Source organism: Pimephales promelas, chromosome 10 (genome assembly GCF_988280905.1).
Source record: "Pimephales promelas chromosome 10, fPimPro1.hap1.1, whole genome shotgun sequence".
In the NCBI taxonomy this organism is placed as follows: Eukaryota; Metazoa; Chordata; class Actinopteri; order Cypriniformes; family Leuciscidae; genus Pimephales; species Pimephales promelas.
In genome coordinates, this window is record NC_142778.1 from 10597485 (window position 1) to 10622429 (window position 24945).

Below are 24945 nucleotides of genomic sequence, written 5' to 3' on the forward strand. Positions count from 1 at the left end.
TTTACATAATGGATATGCTAATTCAATTCAATGTTTGTGTGGTAGAAATTAGCCACTTTGTCAATATTATAATATCAAGCTACCATACATGAATCTGCAAATTTGAAAAATCAATTTGCATTATAGCCTGAGGCAAGACACTTTCACCAGAAAAATAAATAACAAACATGACTATCATCCTGCAGACATAGGATAGTTATCCTGACTGATTATTTTGTCCGTCTAATTATGTATTATTTACTTACAAGAATGTAGCCCCTACCAAACTCAGTATTTAATTTACTTTCACGTCTCAAGCTAGCGCAAGCTGCCCGCCCCGGCACTATGGGGATGCTTGAGTGTGTTAAGCGCCCTCAAAATAAAGCAATGCAGTCTACATTGGATGCGGACACGACACATTACCAACAGTAAACTGATTGCGTGTGCACTCTGTTTCAGACGCACTTCACATTTACTAGGCGGGGGAAGATTGATGCACTGGACCGGAACCATTTGAGAAAGTGTTGGGAAGTGATGTGTGCCGTACAGCAGTAGAATTTTGTAGTTATTTTTGTGCTCTGGTTCCTACCCGCACCTCAAAGTTACATAGTGCCAGTAAATGCGATACAGACACTGTCAGGCTATGGCAGACCTGTAATTCAACCTATTGTAAGTCGATGTACCATCTTCTGGGTTTCGGAAATATATTGTAAAGGTTGAAAAAGTTACATAGTGCTGCTTTAAGAACGATATGTAAAACATATGTGAATATACAGTTATATATATATTATTAGGGATCGACCGATATGGATTTTTTTTAGTACCGATTCCGTTTTTTTTTTTTCCCATCAGCCTTAACTGATGACCGATAGGGGCTGCTGATTTTCTTGAGCCGATACTTTTTGCTCTCTCAATTTACATCATAAAAATGGCATGATGTTAACAAATGTTACAGGTCTCAATTTAATAAAAGGAACATTTATTTAACTCAAAAAAGCAATATTTAACAAATAGTAAAAAACATGTGAGGTAGAAAACAAGAAGATAAACAATATTTAATAAATATTAAAAACATGAGGTAGAACAAAAAAATAAGTTCAGTCCTGAAAATAAATATTTAAGCATAAATAAAATAATTACACTATTGCACACAGTAGCAACTAGCTGTCACGGTGTAGTGTGGAATGAAGACAGGCTGAGGCTGACGCAAAGCTCCAATTCAAAACATTTACTCAAAAACTCCAAACGGGTACAAGGAAGACAGGCAGAAGACTACACACACACTCATTGAACATTAACATCGACCAATGAGGACATACTGAACTGAGGCGAACTAAATACAAGCAAGAATCAAACATAACAAGGTGCAAACAGGTGATACAGATGAACAAGACGATGAACAGGTGGCTGATTGAGGGAGTGAGTTCAGGTGTGGAAACAAGAGGATCCTGGGAAGTGAAGTGCAGATGACAAAAAAGACAGGCTGGTGCAGACGAAGACTGTGACACCAGCATAATAAAGTGCACACTGTACTACATTTTAACATTTTACATTTTAGTTTGTGTATATAATGAACTACTTACTGCCAAGGTTTCAGTTTTTCTACATAAAATAAAATGAGCATGTCTAATCTCTAATATCACTGCGATGGCGAGGGAAACACACACCACACGCGTCCAAACCTCAGCCCGGTGGGCTCTGAATAAATCTCCCACAAAAAGCTCGGAACAACGTTGGCATCACTTAATCCTATGACCAGTGTTCGTAACAGCACCCGTATGCATACTAGGGCTGTCAAAATTGCTCAAATGGCGTTTGCATATTCCCTCTAAAAAACATATTCGAACATCTCGTTGCGCATTTTGTCAGTGACACGCATTACATCAATAACAGGTTAAATTAATACAAAGAGACATAACTACTTGCATTAGGTAGTTTATTTGAGTTTAAACATAGTTGACAACGTAAAAAAAAAAACCAAGTAAATCAACTAAGGGCCAAGACCGCAGAGCTCACTCTGGCTCGTCTGGACTCGCAGGCACTCTCTCTCTTTCACCCTCTCTCTGCGCGTCGGTTTAAATGAACAACAACAAACAAATGTTGAGTGCTGATCAAGTGCTTTTGTGAAAGCAATTTAAGGTTGTGAGTCGCGACTCTTGTCCCAATATATATATTATATATATATATATATATATATCAAACTATATATATATCCCTCAACTCCACTGGTGCCTGTTTTCACCACTGATGACTGCAACAAATTTTTAAAATACTTTGTAAATAAGGTGAATGAGATTAGAGCAAGTGTAAAACCATCTGATGAGAGCACCATTGTTGTAGCTACTCCAAATTGCTCCTGGACTAGATTTTCTGCTGTCTCATTAGATGATGTCATGGTCTTACTTAAAAAGATGAAGCCATCATCATGCCCATTGGATATATTACCAACTTCCTTGTTCTTTAAAATGATTGATCTTTTTGCTCCTATTGTTGTCAAAATTATTAACACTTCACTTTCCACTGGGACCATCCCAAACTTGTATAAACAGGCAGTAGTAAGCCCCATTTTAAAAAAAGTTCAATTTGGACCCTGCAGAGCCTTGTAACTATAAGCCAATATAAAAGTTATGGAGAAGGTAGTAGCAGCTGAGCTGACATCTTAAAACTAAGACATCTTAAGACACTGTTATTTAGACAAGCCTTTAGTTATGGGTTTTATTTTGGGCTTTTTAAATGTTGTAATTTTTACTGACTGTATACTGTTTTATTTTGTGATTGCACTTTGTAAAGCACTTTGTGATTTTATCTGTGAAAAGTGCTCTATAAATAAACTTAACTTACTTACTTACTTGGGTCTACCATTGGGGGGTAGGGGGGTTTAACTAGCAGCATATTTATTAATTTATTTATTAATTCAATAATTTTCTTGTGCAAAAGGTAACATGCTAATTTGCCGTTCATGTATTAGAAATACATTGTGATTCTTTTACTGATTCAGGCTACTTGCATGAAAAGCATGCAAGCATGTACAAGTCTTGATTGGAAACAAAGCATCTAATTCTTGAAATATTTTTCAGATGTTAGTATGCTGATTTGACTGAAACTGTGAAACTAATGAAACTAAGCTCCGACTCTAGAGACACAACAAGATTCCTGACTTGATTTTTAGTTGTTAGACCCCTAGCATCAAGGTATGCTTTCACCTTGAGAACTTCATCTTTGTTTCCAAACTTTAGTTACAAATCTAAGACTTTAGTTTTGTCTTTGTTTAACTGAAGAAAGTTCTGGCACATCCAACACATGAAAAAAAAGAATGATAAACTAGTTCATTATTTGGAACTGTGAACTTAGTTCAAAATTGTGATGTATGAACTGAACTAGTTCATTTTAAAATTTGTGAACTGAACTTTGAACTAGTTCATGTAAAAAAGTGAACTTTCCCAACACTGTTGAAAGAAATGAATGTGTTTACTGTACAGGTAGAATATCAAAAGAGAGTAATTAAATCTTATTTCTGTTGCCAGGACAATGTGGATCTGGGGGATTTGATGTTTTCTCTATGCTACCTGCCCACTGCCGGACGGCTGACCATCACCATGATCAAAGCACGAAATCTGAAAGCCATGGACATCACTGGAGCTTCAGGTATGAGTTCACACTCCGATTACAGATTAGATTACAGATTAGTTTAAAATAACGTATATTACAATATTTTACAATATAACAGAATAGAGTGCCGAAGTGATGACGTCACTTTGTAGGACAACTCGGAAGCTAGCGGCACATGGGTTCCCTCGATCGAAAAGCTATGCATTTTCCCCATAGACTTTTGGAAAATCGCAAAAAATAAGATCTGTGTTTAACAAAGGGTTGTGACCCTTACACGTTTTGTCTTTCAAGATAATCTTTACAAGTTAATCCAAAATGTATACATTTTGAAGCCTATATAAAGTTTTTTTTTTTGTTTTTTTTTAAAACACAAGCAGACACAATAAAGTTTTAAAAAACACAAGCAGGTTATAACTGTGTTCTATGTCATAGATCAAAACGCGAAAATATCTAGAGGCTTTGTTCACCACAGACCTTATTTCAGGCAATTTACCAAAAACCCATTCAAAAATCCCATAGACTTTAGAGCGAGGGAACCAGGAGCTAACTCACTTCTGTGTTTTGGCCTACAAAGTGACGTCGTAACTTCGGCACTCTATACTGTAGTTTTGGAACTTATGGTATGATAAGTAAGAGGCTCTCTTATAGGTAAAGTTTAAAGTTCATGAATAAAGAGTGTTTAAACACCCCACTGCAAAGCATATGACAAAAAAAGTTCACATTTGTATAAATGCATGTAATAAATATGACTTCGGAATAATTCAGAAAGACCAAAAATTATGCCTGTAGTCAAAGGGGGTGTTTATATCTGGCCACTTCATGCGTTTTCTCAGATCAGATAGCTACCTTTCTATTCACTGTGTTTATAAAATATCTTCTTATTAAACGGTCTGTACACTTACAAAGTTCTCAATGCTTTGTTTTGCATGTAGGGACCCTCATTATGTTACTGTGTTAGTGTGGGGCTATTTTGAATGCCCCTATATACTAGCGTTTACGCTAAACAGTTTTTAGAGATAAAACTCTTTACATTCCATTATCATGAAAACAAATTTCAGAGAACGGTCGACTAGGTACCAATGTGTAATTAGACCAAAGGTTCATTTTGCGCCGGAGTTCTCCTTTAAATGTAAATTATGAAGTAACTTATTTTTCACTTTCCACTTTGAATCTTTTCCTAGACCCTTATGTGAAAGTTTCTCTGATGTGTGAAGGTCGAAGACTGAAGAAAAGGAAGACCTCCACCAAGAGGAACACATTAAACCCTGTGTACAATGAAGCTATAGTGTTTGATGTCCCTCCAGAGAACATTGACCAAATCAGCCTTCTCGTAGCTGTTATGGACTATGATCGGTGAGAATATCACAAATATTTTTTTGTTAATGTTAATGTGTCCTTTCTGTCCAGCATAATTACCTGAACATGATTGCTTTGTTGCTATTATTTATTTATTTGCTTCTGATTTATTTGATTTTTAAGCACTCTTACCAGTTTCAAAAGCAATCTGTGACGAAACAGGCCAATGAGCGTTTGATATCACTGCCGTATATTGTTTTAATTTGGTTTTCACTCTGTTTGCTCTGTTCCCATTCTCCTTATGCCTGATACATATTACGTGATTTCGGCAATCTGAAAGATCATTGCAAATCACACTGTATGACATGTACGTAGACTGTACAATGATGACACCTTTTGAATCAAAGGCTACGATGCAAGTTATAGAAGAATAAAACGTCATCTGCAAATTCTAATGGTAAACAAATAGAGCAAGATGAGTCCCACTTTGGCCAATTTTGCAAATGGAGCGGTAACACTACAATACGGGTGCACTAACATGCATTAATTCATGCTTAACTAATGCATAGATAATCATGAATTAATGTATAACTCATGAAGAGAGAAACCATTAATTAATGATTACTGCATCAGCAACTAATAAAGAGTATATGATTAATAGATTAAGTAATACATGAATTGCAATTAATTCAATGTGTCATTGTGTATTAATTCCTTAATAACAAATTTTATTAACTAATTGTGTAAATTAATGTGTTAATTACCACAATTAGTCTTCAACTTCAACTTCCAGTTGTCTGCTTTAATTAATCATTAGTTAATGATTTGCAAAGGTATCTTTATGTTATGACTTTACTTGTTGAGGCACATCATTATTAACTAGTCATTTAGTAATTGTAGTAATTTGCACATGAATTTTCACTAACAATGAAGTAATTAATCATGTATTAATTAATATTAGTGTACATGTCATATTATCTGGAAGTTGAAATACAAGGCTTTGACTCATTCTAGTAATTATCATATTAATTAACACTATTAGTTAAAAAATGAGTTATTATGGAATTAATTCACAATTAAATATTTAATTTATAACAATTAATGTATGAACTAATACATTAACCTTACAGACTCTTAATTAGTTCCTAATGAGGTAATCATTAATGAATAGTTTAGATAATCATTAGTTACACATTAATTCAGTATTATCTGTGCATTTGTTAAGCATGAACTAATGCTTATTAGTGCACCCATATTGTAAAGTGTTACCAAAAGATTGGGGTAAATGGTTTTAAGTTTAAAATGTGTCTCGTTGATCAATATGCCATTTCATGTTACATATTTATTGGCCAATCAGTAGACGTAGGTCGTATTAGCAAACACACTGTGAGATGATCATGCTACATTTTCTGACACTATCAGAAAATTATCGCAGGCTATCTTTGGTTGCAAGACCATGTCAATGGCCATATTTGAACATCCTTTGAACACCCACTGTACAACTGGACTACCGTTTAGGAGCCACGAGCACAGAAATCGCTGTTTCCATAGTTTCCATAAGTCATAATTCCACACACCTTTTCGGTTTCTCTTTTAATTATGTTCTCTGTGTATATAAACCCCGAGTTTCCCTAGTATATGTTGCTGTGTTTGAGTAATTATCCCAGTTTTCTACAGCAATCTTCTCAGTGTTTATTAATTAAAGATTATCTTGATTTTATGTTAATTACTCCTAATCTCCCAATTACTCCTTAAACAATTTTCAATAACTTTCTCCAGCACCAACAAGTTACACCTGGGTCAGCATTTTTTGAATTCATATTGAGCGAGGGATTTGAAGTCTGAATAATTTTAATTTGTTGACTGAGAAGTCAAATTTATTTTCTGTGGTAATCAACAACATTCAACGGCATTTCTTCTTTACACTTTACATTCAAGTCTCTTAGTTTTACATTGGGGTTTGAATGCTGTTGTACTTTTAGTCAATGTGACACAATGTGCCACATGAAACAAATACAATGCAAATGAAGTCTTATACAATATTTTATTTAATATTTTTAATTACTAACCAGGGCTCCAGACTGTGACCAAATAATCGTAATTTGCGACCATGTTTTTTTATTTTCCTGCCAGTTGGACAACATTTTGAAATAGGTTGCGCTGGCGAAACCTCTACACCACATCAAATGACAAATGCAATGAACGTGGAATGAAACTGCACTACTCATTTGTACTTCACAGGCCGTTTATCAGTTTCGACCATTAATAGACAGCGCAGTGCGAGCAACTCACAATTGTCACGAGTTTCGCTTTTTGATCTCGATCATGCGAAACCATTACTATCTAGTGATGAAAGCCATTGAATTCGCCACAGAATTAATAACATCGCTGTGAGATCTTCTGAGAAGCATTTAGATTCGGCGCAGTTGTGCAGGACCTCCACCTCCAGCATCTTCATCTCCAAGATCATCTGAGACTAGCCACCTGGAAAGCTGCTGCAACAATTGGTTTGCATAACCAAAGAATTTCTGCACTAACTGTCAGAAACCGTCTCAGGGAAGCTCATCTGCATGCTCGTCTTCCTCATCGGGGTCTCGACCTGACTGCAGATTGTTGTCATAACTGACTTGAGTGGGCAAATAATAACAATAATTAATAATTCATTACATTTATATAGCGCTTTTCTCTGCACTCAAAGCGCTTTACATAGAAGGGGGAATCTCCTCAACCACTACCAGTGTGCAGCATCCACCTGGATGATGCGACGGCAGCCATAGTGCGCCAGAACGCTCACCACACACCAGCTTACTGGTGGAGAGGAGACAGTGATGAAGCCAATTGGTATAGATGGGGATGATTAGGAGGCCATGATGGACAGAGGCCACTGGGCAAATTTGGCAAATTCGAAAAATACTCTTTCGAAAGACATCCTGGGATTTTTTAATGACCACAGAGAGTCAGGACCTCGGTTTGACATCTCATCCGAAGGACGGTGCTCTTTGACAGTATAGTATCCCCATTACTATACTGGGGAATTAGGACCCACACAGACCACAGGGTGAGCACCCCCTGCTGGCGTCACTAACACCTCTTCCAGCAGCAACCAGGCTTTCTCAGAAGGTCTCCCATCCAGGTACTAACCAGGCTCAGCCCTGCTTAGCTTCAGTGGGCAACCAGTCTTGGGCTACAGGGTGATATGGCTGCTGGCTCAAATGCTCACATTCGATGGCATCTGGTACTTTGGAGAGGTGTTCTCTTCACGAATGAATCATGGTTTTCACTGTACAGGGCAGGTGGCAGACAGCGTGTATGGCGTTGTGTGGGTGAGCAGTTTTCTGTGTCAACGTTGTGGATCGAGTAGCCCTTGGTGGCAGTGGGGTTATGGAATGGGCAGGCATATGTTGTGGACAATGAACACAGGTGCATTTTTTGATGGCATTTTGAATGCACAGAGATACCATGACAAAATTGTTGTGCCATTCATCCACGATGTTCACCTCATGTTGCAGCATGATAATGCATGGCGACATGTTGCAAGGATCTGTACACAATTCCTGGAAGATGAAAATATCCCAGTACGGACGCACGCTTCAATCTGTTGCGGAGAGACTCTCTATATGTGTTATGGTGAAATCATAAAACCTATGCACAAAAAAACATGTCCCTGCTTGATATACAACTACTAATAAACAATCGGTTTTGATGAGGAAAAAAACTATACTTAGTGCGGATAAACTCGAGTATCCATAAACTCTGTCACAATTAGCCACGCACTTCCTTGGTGATTACGGACTCAATTTCCCATTATGCATCTCCCTGGACTGATTACAGCATACACCTGCACTGTGCTGATTACACACACACCTACACCTCATGTTCTAACATTATTTAAGCCACACTCACACAACTCTGGGCTAAGTCTTGTTTTGCTGCTGCAAACATTTCTAAGCATTTTTCCATGTGTTTACCTGCCTGTTCCTGATCTTCTGCCCGGTTCCTGTATCCTGTTTGTTTGCTGCCAGCCCTCATATCCTGCCTGTTTTTTGACCACAATTTTGCCTGATCTTCTCTGTTGAGTTTGCTGTTGTATGACCCTGGCCTGGTGACTACTCTGTTTAATAAAGACAAGCTGCATTTGGATCTGAATGACTCCTATGCTTCATAACAGAAGACTTAGCCAAAAGATGGATCCAGCAGCCATGCCACCCCTGTGCCCAGATGTTGTGTCTTCGTCAAGGAGATCGTCCGATCGAGGACTTGGTAAGAGACTTTCTGGAGCTGGCTCATCTCACTCGTATGGACGATTTATGTTTAGCGATCATTTTCCGCGGGGGTTTATCTAAACCGATTCGGTCGTTGATGCCCAACCATGATCCTCATGGGACGGTACACCAGTATATCGACCTGGCCCTTTTTCTGAGCAGTTCAGCTTTTACTGTGGGCTTGGCGGATGAAGAACCTGCAGTACCCCCTAAGCCTAAATTCCTTCATGTCAGTTCCGCTGAGACTGACCTGCCGGAGCTTATTCCTGCCAAGCCCTCATTTCACATCAGCCACGTCCAGCCAGAGCTTCATGTCAGCCACGCCCAGCCAGAGACTGTTCACGTCACGTCTGCCCAGCCAGAGGCTGTTGTGCACGTCACGTCTGCCGAGTCAGAGACGCTTCACGCCACTTCTACAGAGCCAGTGTCTACGGACAAGATGGCCAATCCAGAGTCTGTTCATGTCACTTCCTCCGAGCCAGTGTCTACGTACAAGATGGCCGATCGACAGTCTGTTCACGTAACTTCTGCCGAGCCAATGTCTACGGACAAGATGGCCGATCCAGAGTCTGTTCATGTCACTTTTGCCAAGCCAGAGAAGCTTCACGTCACTTCTACAGAGCCAGTGTCTACAGACAAGATGGCCGATCAAGAGTCTGTTCACGTTCCTTTTGACTACTACTGTTCCTGAGCCCGAGCCAGCGTCTGTTCCTGAGCCAGAGCCAATGTCTGTTCCAGTGTTGTGTCTGTCCTTGTGGCCGTTTCTGAGCCAGTCCTGAGCCAGTTGTGTGTGTTGTCTGTTCCTGAGCCCGAGCCAGCGTGTGTGTTGTCTGTTCCTGAGCCCGAGCCAGCGACTGTTCCTGAGCCAGAGCCAACGTCTGTTCCTGTGTTTGTGTCTGTCCTTGTGGCTGTTTCTGTTCTAGTATCTGCTGTTCCTGAGCTGGTGTCTGCTGTTCCTGAGCCGGTGTCTGCTGTTCCTGAGCTGGTGTCTCCCGAGGGGTCGTCACCGCCACGGCCGCTGGCACGTCCTACTCCACCTTGGTCGTCTGCAGATCCTGCTCCGCCCTGGCGACACGCTTGTCAAAAGTTCTATCACTGGATTATTAAAGTACATGGGGATAGTAGACAGATCTATGTATTTAATCACGTGAAAATTCTCACCACTAACAACATACATATTAGATCTCATTAACTGACAATTAATAGTGTACAGATAGTATTGTGTTACCAGAATTTCAAGATGTTGGAAAACTGGAGCCCTGGGAACTTAAAATAAAACTGCACTTTGTAATTTCTGTCTGTTTATTACCAAGTCATTTGTCAGTATTGCAGGCAAAATGGAAAATGTTAATAACTGCATTTCCAGTTCATTTAAAGTGTGCCGCTACATTTTCTGCCTGTGCCCCTAAAATTTTCAGTAAGGGACTACTTTGCTCCCAGTAAAAAAAAGTCAATCTAACATTAACAAACATGAATCAATTCTGTAAAAAATGTATTGTTAATATTAGCCAATGCATTGACTGATGTTAACTAATGGTATTGTAAAGAGTACTCAAAAAATGATTGTTTTTCTTGTTTTACATCAATTTAAAACTAAGTGTAATAATGTTATTATATTAAGTATTTAATATACTGTATTTAATAATGAAAATGTATTATAGTTGTCACAGTCTTCGTCTTCACCTGTTTGTCTCGTCATCTGCACCACGCTTCCCCGGATCCTTTTGTTTCCTCTCCTGATCTCACTCCCTCATCAGCCACCTGTTCCTCGTCTGTTCATCATCATTTTCACCTGTTTGCACTCCATTTAGTTTGATTCCTCTGTCTATTTAGTTGCATCTTAGTCAGTCTGTCTTTGTCAGTCGATGTTGTTCTTATGGTGAATGTTACCTCTGTGAACCCCGTCCTCCTGCCTGTATGTTTAAAATAAAGACGTTACGTTGTTAATCTGGATTCCTCCCGCTACTTCTGTCTGCACTCCTGCACTCCACCCCCACACCCCGTGACAGATCGACTGAACAAGATAACGGAGAATTATGGACCTTCCAGCGGTAAGCCTCCTCTGTCTGGACCAGGAAGACCGCTCCCTGGAGTCCCATACCAGGGACTTTCTGGAATTGGCGTTCCACACTCACTATTCGGACCGCTCGCTGTGTGTTTTCTACATCGCCAGCCTCAGCGAGCGGTCCCGGGCACGCCTCCCAGGGAGCGGTCCAGCAGATGATTTCCTCGCCTGTGTGGAGTGGGTGCTGGTGTGCTGTGAATCCCCGTTCACCGTGGAAGAAGTCACCAGCACCACTCCAACCCCTGAACCCTCATCTTCTCTGGTCACCGTCAGCCCAGCCGAGTCCGCGCTCACCGTCAGCCCTGCCGAGCCCGCACTCACCGTCAGCCCTGCCGAGCCCGCGCGCACCGTCAGCCCTGCCGAGCCTGCGCGCACCGTCAGCCCTGCCGAGCCCGCGCTCACCGTCAGCCCTGCCGAACCTGCGCGCACCGTCAGCCCTCCCGAGCCGAAACTCCCCTCACCGCTGGTTCCGTCCAGCTCTCCAGAGACTGAATGCTCTTCCCCGCTGGTTCCGTCCAGCTCTCCAGAGTCTGAATGCTCTTCACTGCTGGTTCCGTCCAGTTCTTCAGAGACTGAATGCCCTTCACTGCTGGTCCCGTCCAGCTCTCCAGAGACTGAATGCTCTTCACCGCTGGTTCCGTCCAGCCATCCAGAGACTGTATGCTCGTCACTGCTGGTTCCGTCCAGCCCACCAGAGACTGTAAGCTCTTCACTGCTGGTTCCGTCCAGCCATCCAGAGACTGTATGCTCTTCACTGCTGGTTCCGTCCAGCCCTCCGGAGACTGTATGCTCGACACTGCTGGTTCCGTCCAGCCCACCAGAGACTGTAAGCTCTTCACTGCTGGTTCCATCCAGCCATCCAGAGACTGTATGCTCTTCACTGCTGGTTCCGTCCAGCCCTCCGGAGACTGTATGCTCTTCACTGCTGGTCCCGTCCAGTCTCTCCGAGCCCGAGCTCTCTTCCTCGCGGGGCCCGACCAGACCAGCCCCAGAGACCGTCCAGCCAGCGCCGGAGACCGTCCTGCCCGAGACCATCCACTCCCCATCTGCCCTTCACCCGGGGACTCATCCCAAATATTTTTTGGGGGGGGGCCCAGTGTCCCAGCCACGGCCGCCTGAAGGGCTCTCACCGCCACGGCCGCCTGAAGGGCTCTCACCGCCGTGGCCGCCCGAAGGGCTCTCACCGCCGTGGCCTCCCGAAGGGCTCTCACCGCCACGGCCGCCTGAAGGGCTCTCACCGCCGTGGCCGCCCGAAGGGCTCTCACCGCCGTGGCCTCCCGAAGGGCTCTCACCGCCACGGCGGCCTGAAGGGCTCTCACCGCCGTGGCCGCCCGAAGGGCTCTCACCGCCGTGGCCTCCCGAAGGGCTCTCACCGCCACGGCCGCCTGAAAGGCTCTCACCGCCGTGGCCGCCCAAAGGGCTCTCACCGCCACGGCCTCCTGAAGGGCTCTCACCGCCACGGCCTCCTGAAGGGCTCTCACCGCCGTGGCCACCCGAAGGGTCCTCTCATCCTGCTCCATCCTGGCCACGCCCTCATCCTGCTCCGCCCTGGCCACGCCCTCATCCTGCTCCGCCCTGGCCACGCCCTCATCCTGCTCCGCCCTGGCCACGCCCTCATCCTGCTCCGCCCTGGGGGGCTTCCTGCGCCTGACCACGTCCTCCACGGCCTCCAGGGCGCCCACCCCCCCTCCCCGCTGATGTTACGGCGTGAGGTCACGCCTACCGGGAGGGGGGAGTGATGTCACAGTCTTCGTCTTCACCTGTTTGTCTCGTCATCTGCACCACGCTTCCCCGGATCCTTTTGTTTCCTCTCCTGATCTCACTCCCTCATCAGCCACCTGTTCCTCGTCTGTTCATCATCATTTTCACCTGTTTGCACTCCATTTAGTTTGATTCCTCTGTCTATTTAGTTGCATCTTAGTCAGTCTGTCTTTGTCAGTCGATGTTGTTCTTATGGTGAATGTTACCTCTGTGAACCCCGTCCTCCTGCCTGTATGTTTAAAATAAAGACGTTACGTTGTTAATCTGGATTCCTCCCGCTACTTCTGTCTGCACTCCTGCACTCCACCCCCGCACCGCGTGACAATAGTACAGTATATATACGGTATACAAACATTTTTAATTTGATCTTCATGAAGGGGTATGTATGTGATTATTATTGATGTGGCTTAGGATATATGGGTGTTTTCACACTAAGCAGTTTGTGACACCAACCTTATCACACTGTGGTACCCAACCTTGGACTACCTTTAGGAGGGGATCTGAGTTCAGATGCACTGGAACTATGGTGCGATTCCAGTGAATATGAAAGTATATGAAATAATGTAGGTGGTCATGATTTATCTTGGATAAGAGTGAGCGTGAGCATGCAGTGTTGTCATGCATAATAAGTGCAAGCTGAGTAGCAAATGAATGGCTCATTATCAGCTGTCTCAAAAGTGTCAGTTTGCTAGCAGGAGAAAGCTTCCTCCATGCGACACACATACAGTAGATACAAATGTTCACTCTACTTTTCATAATACCACCAAAAAAAAAACCCACACAGTATATTGAACTGTGCTCGTTTGTGATGAATACTAATGAACCAGTGTTCGATAAATTCCGATTTGGACCACTGCAAACAAGGCCAGTTTGAAAATCTTGTTTTTTGTAGAATATTTCTGCAAGGAGTAGTCTTGCGAAGTAAACAGAGAATTTCACTGTTTCTTTTCACAGTGTAGGTCACAATGAGGTCATTGGTGTGTGCCGAGTAGGTAATGATGCCGAGGGTTTGGGAAGAGAACACTGGAATGAAATGCTGACTTACCCACGCAAACCCATCGCACACTGGCATCCTCTCATCGAGGTAAGAACACATGGACATCCTCGAATTTAATACTTACTTGTGCAACAGGCCTAATATACCAGGCATGAAAGTGAATGTCCCAAATACAGAATTCCAATTTTAAATATGAAATTATAAAAACTGTGATTTGTTTGATATTCTGTTTAAATCCCTTGTATAGTTTTACAAAGACAGCAGGTATCTTTTCAATGTACTGTATATAACTTTTTCATTGGGTGCATGTTTTTTTTTTTTTTGAACAAAGAAATTAAATCTTCCAGATAACGTAAATGTAGACTTTTATATGGCAAATACTTTGGATTTTGCTGCAGGGTAGGGCTGGGAATCGATTCCAAAAAGAATCGATTCCGAGGCGTTAGGAATTGAGAGTCGATTCCAAAGGTTGGAATCGATTCCATTAACGGGAATCGACTCCTCCTTTGAGATTTTTTTTAACACAAACCGCAGCCTGTCACCAATTTCATTTGTCAACACAATCACGGCACCTGTAAGTAAATAAAGTTCAGACTAAATAAATGGATCCATTCTTGACACAGAGTATGATTTAGGGCAATCAGTGTAATGACTGACTCAATGAAATCTTTAGAATCGGTTCCAGGGTTTTATCTTACTCGTTGTAATTTAGGACAAGTAATAAATCTGATTAATGAAATCAGTCGACAGAAATCAATCGCACTCACGCGATGAAGAATGCCTCCAAGCAGTAGCGGTTCTAGGCACGGGCGAACCGGGCAGTCGCCCGGGGCGGCATTTCTTCATGTTACATGGGGGGCGGCACGAGCAGTTAAAAAAAATCCTCTGTGCCGCGAAGTTTTTCTATTTTTTATCATTTCGATTCAATTATTGGCAATGGCGCCCTGCTTGCTGAGAAGGTGCCGTGCGCAGAAGCGAGGGGATCAAGGGGATCTCCTGATTAGTTCACGTATCGGTTGTTATTTCAAATCCTCTGTTTCAAATAGGCGCACGGGAAGCACGCTCATAAACTTTTCAGTATGGGAGTGCACGTGCACCCAAACACTTGGGTGTTTTTTTTCTCTTCTCCGTAAATAAATCTTTTAGCAAAGCTACAGCAAGCGTTTTTCTGTGGTGGAAATACATTAGCTACTAAAACTTCTTTGTCGCTGGAGAGCGCAGTGTAATGAGTGCATGGTTCTATAGCAACGACAGCCATGGGAAAATTGGTACGAATTTTACAGATAAGCTGTGCATTATAAATGTCAGGAATGTATCTTTATTGACTCATTCTTTTTATAGAGATGATTTAAATGCTAAAATATGAGGTTTATCTTTATATAAAACCTTTTTTTTGTGTTAACCTTTTTTAAAGTTTAGTAGGTAAGATGAAAGACACTCCTTTAAAACAAATCTTTAATGTTATTAACTTGGTAAATTGACACTGTGTATTAGGCTTTTTAAACAAGATTCTGTGATCATTTTGGTCACTATATTCTATATTATTTAATACTTTTCATAATGATCAACTAAAATCAACTTTAATTATGAGTTTTTACAGTAGCCTATAATATGCAAAGTATTTTTTTTTTCAGGGGGGCGCTCAAAAGGGGGTCTCGCCCTGGGTGTAATTCAAAGTAGAATCGCCACTGCCTCCAAGGTCAAGCCTACAAAGCAAAAAGGCAGTAACTACGCAGAGTGCAGAACTGAGAACAATTAGTTTTGCTAGGGCTTTTTGCAAGTACTGTACAAACGACTACCATTTTTCTCTAAAACGACACGCACTTAAGATAAGATGTTTTGTCATATAACAAAGGATGCCTTGAATGTCATGAAGTTTGTAATAATTAATGCTTTACCAAAACTGCAGTTACTGCCTTTTTGCTTTGTAGGGCATGGTGCTAAGTTACGTGAGATTCGACAAAAATTTGCGATAAATTTAGCCAAACAACATCCCCAATGATAAAACATCTTCGGGCCGTTCACAAAAAATAATATATATACGTATTGTCTCTTATTTGTTCCCCACATGTTTTTTTTTCACTAAATGTTCAGACTTTATACAATTATTGTTTTTCTAGACTAAATTTTACTGAGGTATCCACTAATCTAGTATAAAATAATTCTGTCATAGGTTGATCTCTCTCTCTCTCTTTTTTTTTTTTTTGATTTGTTGTTTTTCTTTAGCAATAATAAAGTTGTCTGTATTGATTAGGTTGTGTTTAACACACAAAAGAGTGATTGTCAGTTCAACGCTAGAGTTATAGAAATTGTACTTTTTTTTAACTGCGCTGGTAAAATTGACGAGTCGTTGAACACAGCATACGCTATACGGAGGCCATATTTTGACCCATGACTGAAGTTAAGTTTCTCTCCCCATGTTTGCAAAAAATGCATCTCAAAATGCATCAGATTGATGCTTTAAAATATGGAATATTTAAAATTTTCTTACGGGGGAGCATATGCCACCGGACCCCCCTAGTACTCCTTTAACCTATTTCACCCCAGACTCATTTTCATGCATGGAAGTAAATGCCTCGTTATATTTTATGACCATGCAGCACTCGCAATAGTCTAACGCCCGATGTAGAAAGTTTGTCGCTGTGTGGAAAGGTAAGCCACGGTTGGTATAAAAAAACAAAAAAAAAACAACAACTGAAGAATCGATTCTGGAATCGATTCTTTTCGATTCCAGAACTAGGAATCGGAATCGGAATCGATTCCAAAAAATCCAGAGAATCACAGCTCTCTGTAGCTCTGTCATTTGTGGCATTGCAGGGAGTTAGAACAAATAATTTTCTCTAACAGCAGATGGTTTTGAAGGCTGAGGTGAGGTACTGTGAAATCTCTCTCTTTTTTTGCCTATTAAAGGCCAACTTATTTTTAACACTACCCTCCAACCTCAAATCTTAACTTTCTACGTAAGACCACACCTACTTCAGCACAAATTATTATTTTCATTATTATTATGATTAATAAAAAAAAAAAACACAATTAGGTCTATTTTTAGAACCATTGATTTAATTCTTGTTCTAACTATTTTTAAATGTTATTTAAAAATTACTATTACTTATTTAATTAATGATAAATTTGGCCCCATTTTGTGTCTTCTACTTCTTTGTACTTACATATAAATGAATCTTATGGTACAATGCACTATTTACTATATATATATCTGCCAGGTGTAACTATTTTCTGTAATTACATCTAGAATTACACTGTTGACCCTTCCCGTTACACCTTAACCCACCGTTAAACCTAACACACGAACTATGACCAAAACTCAAAACCTTTTTGGTATTCCGCCTTAATAGCAGGACGAGTCTTTTTCACTACAACAGGAGCACAATCAATGTAAATGTCCAATGCAGTACTGTCAAATCAGTGCAAGCATGACTGATGTTTTGAGTGAACTAAGATTACTATAGTGCTTTGTTCTTCTATGCTCTCTGCAGTATCACAGTTCTGGAGGAGGAAGCCAGGGAGGTTCCTGTAATTCCCTGAAGACTCCTCCATCGCCATAGCCTGAGGTCCAATTTCTCATCTTCAGACCAACAATAAAAGAGAATTTATGCACAAGATGTTCTGTCCTGGAATCCGGAGAGCTCCAGTAGCCTGTATCTGACATCAGAGGCGTGCCATTTTCTTCTGCCTGTGCACCTGGAAGCCCTTCCACTGCATGGGAATACTTGATTGTTTCAGCTGCATGTTGAGTGGTCACACACTGTATGGTTATTTTGTGCTACTCATGGTGAATTGGAAAAGAAAATTTAGTGGAAAAATATGGAAAAGAGTATTTCTTTGTTCTCATAGTTTCGATTCCAAGTAATTGTTTTCTAAATCAGTCTCGGTATGTGTTTTTAAATGGAGTGTCCGTGTGTCACTCAATGCTCTTGAGGTTAGAATGTCAACTTCCCTTTTTATACCCTCCCACTGCGCATGAGTGTGTTTTGGTGTGGTAAAGTTCAAGATGTTCTCTGTTACTTGTTTGAAATGCTCTGTGGATTTTGTCATCAAGCGTCATGGTGGTGAACTGTTTACAGACTTTGCAAGTAAAATGTTATTTCTCATGTTATTAAACATCTTTTTCTTACAAAACTAAGCTTGTTGTAATGCAGTTTTCTCAATTACAGTAATTAAAATATAAGGGTGTAATGGTTCAAAGTTTCTTATCTTAAAGGACAACTTCGGCGCAAAATTAACCTTTGGTCTACAAAACATTGGTACCTTCCATGTTTCCAAAATAAAACCTGTGTTTCATGCACGCATTAATCCGCCGGTCCCGGTTCAAACCCCCAGGAGTTCTGGAGAGAGTTCGCCAGGACGGGCCCATCTTCTGTTATTAGTCCCGTATTGGCAGGCCCGAGTATGGTTCTCGGACCTTGAGTCTCTCCTTGACGACTCTCCTCTGGAGATTCCGCTCAGGGGACTTTTTCTCTTATTTGAGCGGGTTGATCTAGGCTCCCCTCCGGGGTCTAGGGTGCTAGCTTCTTAGTGTGTGCAATGACTTCACACAGAACAGACATTTGCTATTATAGTGTAGTGGGTATTGTGTTTCCACAGCATCTCGACGCAGCTTGAGAGGGAACGAGATGCTGCGTCGACCTGCCATACTCCCTGCATGCCAGTGATCGACTTGCTTTGGCCTATCAGAAGCTAGCGTGGTCTGATTTCAGGTGTGTTTTATAGTTTCCTGGTCGATGATGTCACTCGCCTATGACGTCTCGCCTTTCCAAAAAAAAAAAAACTATACGAGTGCGGAATTAGAACCCAGAACTTCAACTCAACACGCTTGGCAAAAGGTCTGCCACTGGACCATTAAAGTACATGCGTGTACATGTAGGATCTATGTTTTTCTTCACGTGAAAATTCTCGGCATCAGCACATATTAGATCTCATTAAACACAATGTACTATTTACTATCAAATGCATCTCTGTCCCCAGCACATTTCAAACCATACTGACGCCCATGCCACAGCATCTCGATGCAGCATCTTGTTCCCCATATTTTATGGGACTTTACATACTGTACAAACAGTATGTTACTGTACAAACAGTATGTTATATCGCTTAACCCTATAACCTACCATCACAGAAAGCTTTCTGTATCCCCCTGAAAGAAAGCTGTTTTCCTCATGAGGACCAAAAATCTCCCCAGAAGGACAAGGATTTCAGATATTGCCCTCTTTGTGGACACACACAAACACACACCCACAATGGAACCATTTAAACGCCGCTATACAGTAAATTGTTTTATAAACATTAAAATGTTTCATTCAAAACTACAAAAAAATTGCAAAACTGCAAAAAAGCATATGTGTTCAATACCCAGTAGTAAAACCCACAGTATTTTTCCCTGCAGTGACTCCAGAGACTATTGAGATACGCTAATTGTCCTATACAGAGTCTGACAAAAAATGATTTGCTCTCATACAGCTCTAAACAAGCATGCTTATTAAAACCAAAGCAACAGACGTGTTGAAAGTGTTGTGTTAAGTGTCACAGGGATGGTGCAACTCATGTCAGATGGCTCTGATTCACAGAGATAGATTCAGGCATTCATTGATCTGTTCGCTTTGTCGCCAATCACACTCCATTTGTTCCTGTCAGAGTCCTGAGCACTTGCTTTCATCAGATACATCTGCTTTCATCAGATACATCTGTTTCCTCCAGATAGGGAATAGCTTTGGTGAATCTTTTGTTACAAAAAGAGCAGGATTAAACAAAAACCTATGCTTCAGCACATTATCACTTATGTTGCATTGTATTCAAAGGATGTGAAAAAATCATATTCAATATCACTGTTTTGTCAATATGATCTGTTTATCAATGACTGTGTTGATCATGTATGTGGATATCATGTTGTCTGATATCATACGGTCACATCCCAGATAGCAAACTGACATTGAATCAACGTGGAAATATGACATCGAAACAACGTTGATCTGACATTGTTTTGCTCATCGAATTAACGTTGAACCAACGTCAGATGCGTCATTCTTTCAAAACTAACGGAAAATCAACTTGAAATCAACGCGTTGTTTCAACGTTATGAAAGCAAACCAATTTTCGATTTCATTTAGCTTTGAAGAATGCCGCGTCTGACGTTGGTTCAACGTTAATTCGATGAGCAAATCAACGTTGTTTCAATGTCATGAGAGACGTCGTTTCCGTTGATTCAATGTCAGTTTGCTGTCTGGGATATACATCAGAAAAATTGAATTTGCCAGATGGAAATACAACTACAAGATGTGGAGAAATCAAAGTCCTTTTAGGCAAGTCATGCCACTCCGCCGCCATCTTGGCAACACCTCTGGGCAGCTATTTTTGACAACAAGACCAGGCTCCCATCTAAATAAAAGGGCAGAGAGTCAGAACTGCACTTTCACTGGTCACCGGGACATAAAAAAATGCATGTATAAAAAGAGCAGTAAAATATGATAAAAATCACTGAAAAAGTTTGATGACTTTGCCTCAAAATAAGGTTTAAAACTTCTTTTTCCCCACTGGTTATACTTTTACTATGCATGCGAAAGGGTTCTCTCTCTCTCTCTCTCTTTCGTGCGCACGCTACACGGTTTGAAAGATGTGCATTACCCAAAACTTAACAAATTGTTCCATATTATACCGTAATTTCGGTGTACTTACACAGTTATTTGTGGGTCGTAAAATAAAGTGTTACCAAAAAACTAAAGATATAAATAAATATATTGTGTTGTTGTTTGTAAGATTTTGAGAGCTATTTTTGTTCAATTTGAGAAGCCTATCTGAATTTGTGTCTTGAACTAAAACCATTTTCTATCCATACAGAGGAGGCATAGCCTACTTTAAATGTATTGAAATTAATAAGGCATCTTTGAGTAAACTTCGAGTATCATTTGAGTATCTGTTTGGTCACCCTAAAAGAACAACATCCAAGTTTTGTGTCTACTGTACCTTAAACTAAAATCTCCAAGTTAAAGTGTAACTTTGCTGATTTTCTTCCCACTTTTTATTGCTATAATGTCAGTAGTATGTGAATGAACAATGTTTACTCATTCTCTGTATACCTGTGCAAGGCCTGCCCAATCGGTCCAGCGTCAGTTTCTGATAAGTGAGTGAAGGTTTACTGTGTGTTACTGTCTTTTCAGCGTGGCAAAGTAATTAATTACAATTAAACTTTTATCTGACTCCATTTTATCACAACCTTGAATTTAACGTTGGAATGCCAATCTGTTATTGATCATTTGTATAATAGTTTAGCAATACATTTGATTATTCTATTTATCTCTTTACTCTTATTATAATCGTTCATTCGGGTGCCAAAGTCACACAGGGGCTTCACACCAGGCGATATGCTGGCCCACGATCACAAACTGGTCAGTTCTGATCACCAAACAGAGGTAAATGGCTAATATCTTAGATGGTCGCATTCACGCTAACATAGATATTTGATAGATAATCAAATAAAGATAATAAAAAAAAAAGGCTCCTTTGGTTTGTATAAACTTAAAGGGGTGATGAACTGAGAAATCAAATTTTCCTTGAGCTTTTGACATCTAAGAGGTCATCATATTATAAGAATATCCTGTAAGTTTCAGAACTGAAAACGTCCTTGTTAGTCCAATAAAAGCTTTTATTGACACAGCCTCTAAAAACGACTCGTTTTTAAAAGTGGGGAACTATGACGACAAAGAGGATAAAACAACACCCCCACAGAAGATGATCAACGCCTGCTTCACCACGGGCAGTTTAGCCCCGCCCACCGATTCGCGCATTACACACATAAGTATCATACATGTACATGCTTACCTCGTGATGACAAACTGGATCGCTACGGAGCAATACAGAATATTGTGCAGCGCCTGGTTGTGGAAGACAGTCGCTGCATAAGCTTCCTGTGGATTCCAATAGGACTGCATGGATAAAATTTATTTTTAATGACGTTCCAGCTGATGAGGTAAAACATCGTCGTCTGTTCGCTTCATTTCACTGAGGATTGTTTTGTCAACAAGACTGGATTTGCAGACCGATTAAGAGTAAAGAACGGTGCTGTGCCGTCTATATTGGATCTGACAGGAATATTGTGAAACACACGGACTCTGGGTCGAACATGTATGGGCGAATCCGGTTGCCATTTGACAACATAGTACGTTTTCCCCCACATATACACCGACGGGTGAGTGAAACTCATTATAATATGCAAAACTGTTCTCCACTCGCAGCAGTGGGTGTTTACTTCCAAGTCTTCAGTGCGACACGCCCATAAAAACCGACTGTTTTTTAGGTAGGCTCACAACCAGAGTACAAAATAGCCTATTACTTGTTCATTTTGATGTTTTTGAATGCAAAAACCAAGCGAACGTTATAAGTTGACCTCAGACAACAATATAATAACATTTAAAAAGCCAGTTCATGACCCCTTTAAACTAAGGTAGTGTTTTCTTCAGTTCATGGCCACTAGATATAAGCCGACCAATTTTACTTCTCTGATCGTAGCTTTGGTTTGGTCATGCCATGGTTTCCCACGTACACTTAACTAAAGTAACATCACAAAATGGTGAAACAAAAGGATAGGTGAAACAAAATGGCGGCGCCCTGGTCGGCTGCGGCTGCAATGTCTCTTGAGAACAATGGACATTTAACGCCAAATAAGGCATCTACAGCGGCTAGTTTAGCAGTGAACGCTCGGAGTAATAATGGCAGACTAACATATGAGCAGCAGTTTATCCTAGAACTACGCTTATACTGCATATCAACGACAGTGGACATCACAACTCTGCACTCACTGAACTGCCTTTGACTGCTATGTCATCAAGATCCAGTGGCCGACGAAGCAGCAGGAGCTCCCATCAGCTCGGGCCTCACCCGGAGGAGATGGAGACTGTGTGATAGGAAGCGGAAGCGCAGCAGCCGCAGAGGGCTGACAGCTAAGCTAAAGGCTAACCCTTTCAGAACGCCGCTTCCATCCATTTTGCTCACTAACATCTGCTCCCTGGAGAACAAGGTGGATCACTTGAAGGTGGATTTAACTAAAAATCGTGAGATGAGAGACTGCTGTGCCATAATTCTGACTGAGACATGGCTAAACCCATCCATCCCTGACGACGCTGTTAGTATGGAGGGGCTAACAACTTTCCGGTCGGGTACGCTCTCAGTGGTAAAACCCGGGGTGGTGGGGTTTGCATCTACAATAACAACAGATGGTGTAAAAATGGCAAAGTGGTTTCAAGTCATGGCTCTCCAGATATCGAGTTTTTGACCATAAAATGTAGACCTTTCTATCTGCCCAGGTAATTTACCACCATCATCATCACTGCTGTTTACACCCCCCCCCCCCCACCACCACCACACACACACCCCTCCTCATCAACAACGCCGCAGTGGAGCAGGTCAGCATCATGAAATTCCATGGGGTGCAGATCACAGACACTTTGACCTAGTCCCTCCACACCTCTGCTCAGCAGCGTCTGCACTTTCTGCGTCAGATGAGAAGAGCAAATCTCCCCCCTCCCATCCTCACCACTTTTTACAGTTGGGATAATAGAGAGCATACTGACCAGCTGCATCTCTGTCTGGTTTGGGGCCTGCAACGCCTCGGAGTGGAAACGGGTAGTGAGGACAGTTTGGGACATTTATTGGGACAACACTTCCTTCCATCCATGACACTGGTAAGAGGTTCAGCAGCTTCAAATGTAGAACATCCAGATTTCACAGCAGCTTCATCCCCCACGTCATAAGACTGCAAAAATCCCAATAATTTTATTTTATACTGTCCATTTCTCTGTTTTTCCCTGCAACACATCCTGCTGCTTTTATAAGTGTCTCATGTTAAACTTAAAATTGCACATATTTATATGTTGCACATATTTATATGTATACTGTTTCTCTTTTACTTGTCTTCTGTTTTTATTCAGAGCCAAGAACGAAATCTTGTTCAAATGTATATTGTGAATGTGCTGTTGAATGTCAATAAAGCCTGTCTAAGTCTACGTCTATTACATTTACTCTGGGATCTAAGGTGACATTTGTTTTTTTTTCAGTTGCTAATAAACATATTAATGGCAAAGGTGTCATTACACTCTATTCAACACAAACATGGCTACCATAATATGTAAGCAAAAGGTATGTACATGTTTGTATTTTTGAGATAATAATGTTTATGTATGGTTATTGAAAAAAAAGAAACGTTTCTGAACGTTTCTGGCCACAAAACACATACTAAATATGTGGCCACAAGACTTTTAACCAGGAGAACTTGTCACAAAGTAGAGCGCCTGTGGAAATCCACTAACATGGAAGTGTACAGACTGCATTTAAAGGAGCTGATTGTATCACTTAACGAAATGATAAAGCAAGCTAGATCTAGGTATTTTTCTAATCTTGTCAGTCAGAATAAGAGAAACCCTAAAGTTGTCTTTGATATTATTCAGAATATTGTTTCACCCTCAACTCCATTGGTGCCTGTTTTCACCACTGATGACTGCAACAAATTTTTAAAATACTTTGTAAATAAGGTGAATGAGATTAGAGCATGTGTAAAACCATCTGATGAGAGTACCATTGTTGTAACTACCCCAAATTGCTCCTGGACTAGCTTTGCTGCTGTCTCATTAGATGATGTTATGGTCTTACTTAAAAAGATGAAGCCATCATCATGCCCATTGGATATATTACCAAGTTCCTTGTTCTTTAAAATGATTCATCTTGTTGCTCCTATTGTCGTAAAAATTATTAATACTTCAATTTCCACTGGGACCGTTCCAAACTTGTATAAACAGGCAGTGATAAGTCCCATTTTAAAAAAGCCCAATTTGGACCCTGCGGAGCCTTGTAACTATAGGCCAATATCAAAATTGCCTTTTATCTCAAAAGTCATGGAGAAGGTAGTAGCTGAGCAGTTGACAGCTTTTCTAAGTAACAATGAACTTTTGGAGAAATGTCAATCTGGTTTCAGA

At 41.0% G+C, this 24945-nt stretch overlaps 1 protein-coding gene across 1 annotated transcript in view; it reads left to right on the top strand.

The window, feature by feature from the left end:
- Positions 1 to 18106, top strand: part of syt9a (synaptotagmin IXa) — a 49994-nt gene extending 31888 nt beyond the window's left edge. Inside the window, exons 4-7 of the mRNA XM_089135392.1 lie at positions 3504 to 3624; positions 4770 to 4941; positions 13927 to 14056; positions 17464 to 18106. Of these exons, the coding sequence (XP_088991518.1) occupies positions 3504 to 3624; positions 4770 to 4941; positions 13927 to 14056; positions 17464 to 17532 (492 nt within the window). The 3' untranslated portion in view covers positions 17533 to 18106. The remainder of the gene's footprint in view (positions 1 to 3503; positions 3625 to 4769; positions 4942 to 13926; positions 14057 to 17463) is intronic.
- Positions 18107 to 24945: the final 6839 nt, after the last annotated feature.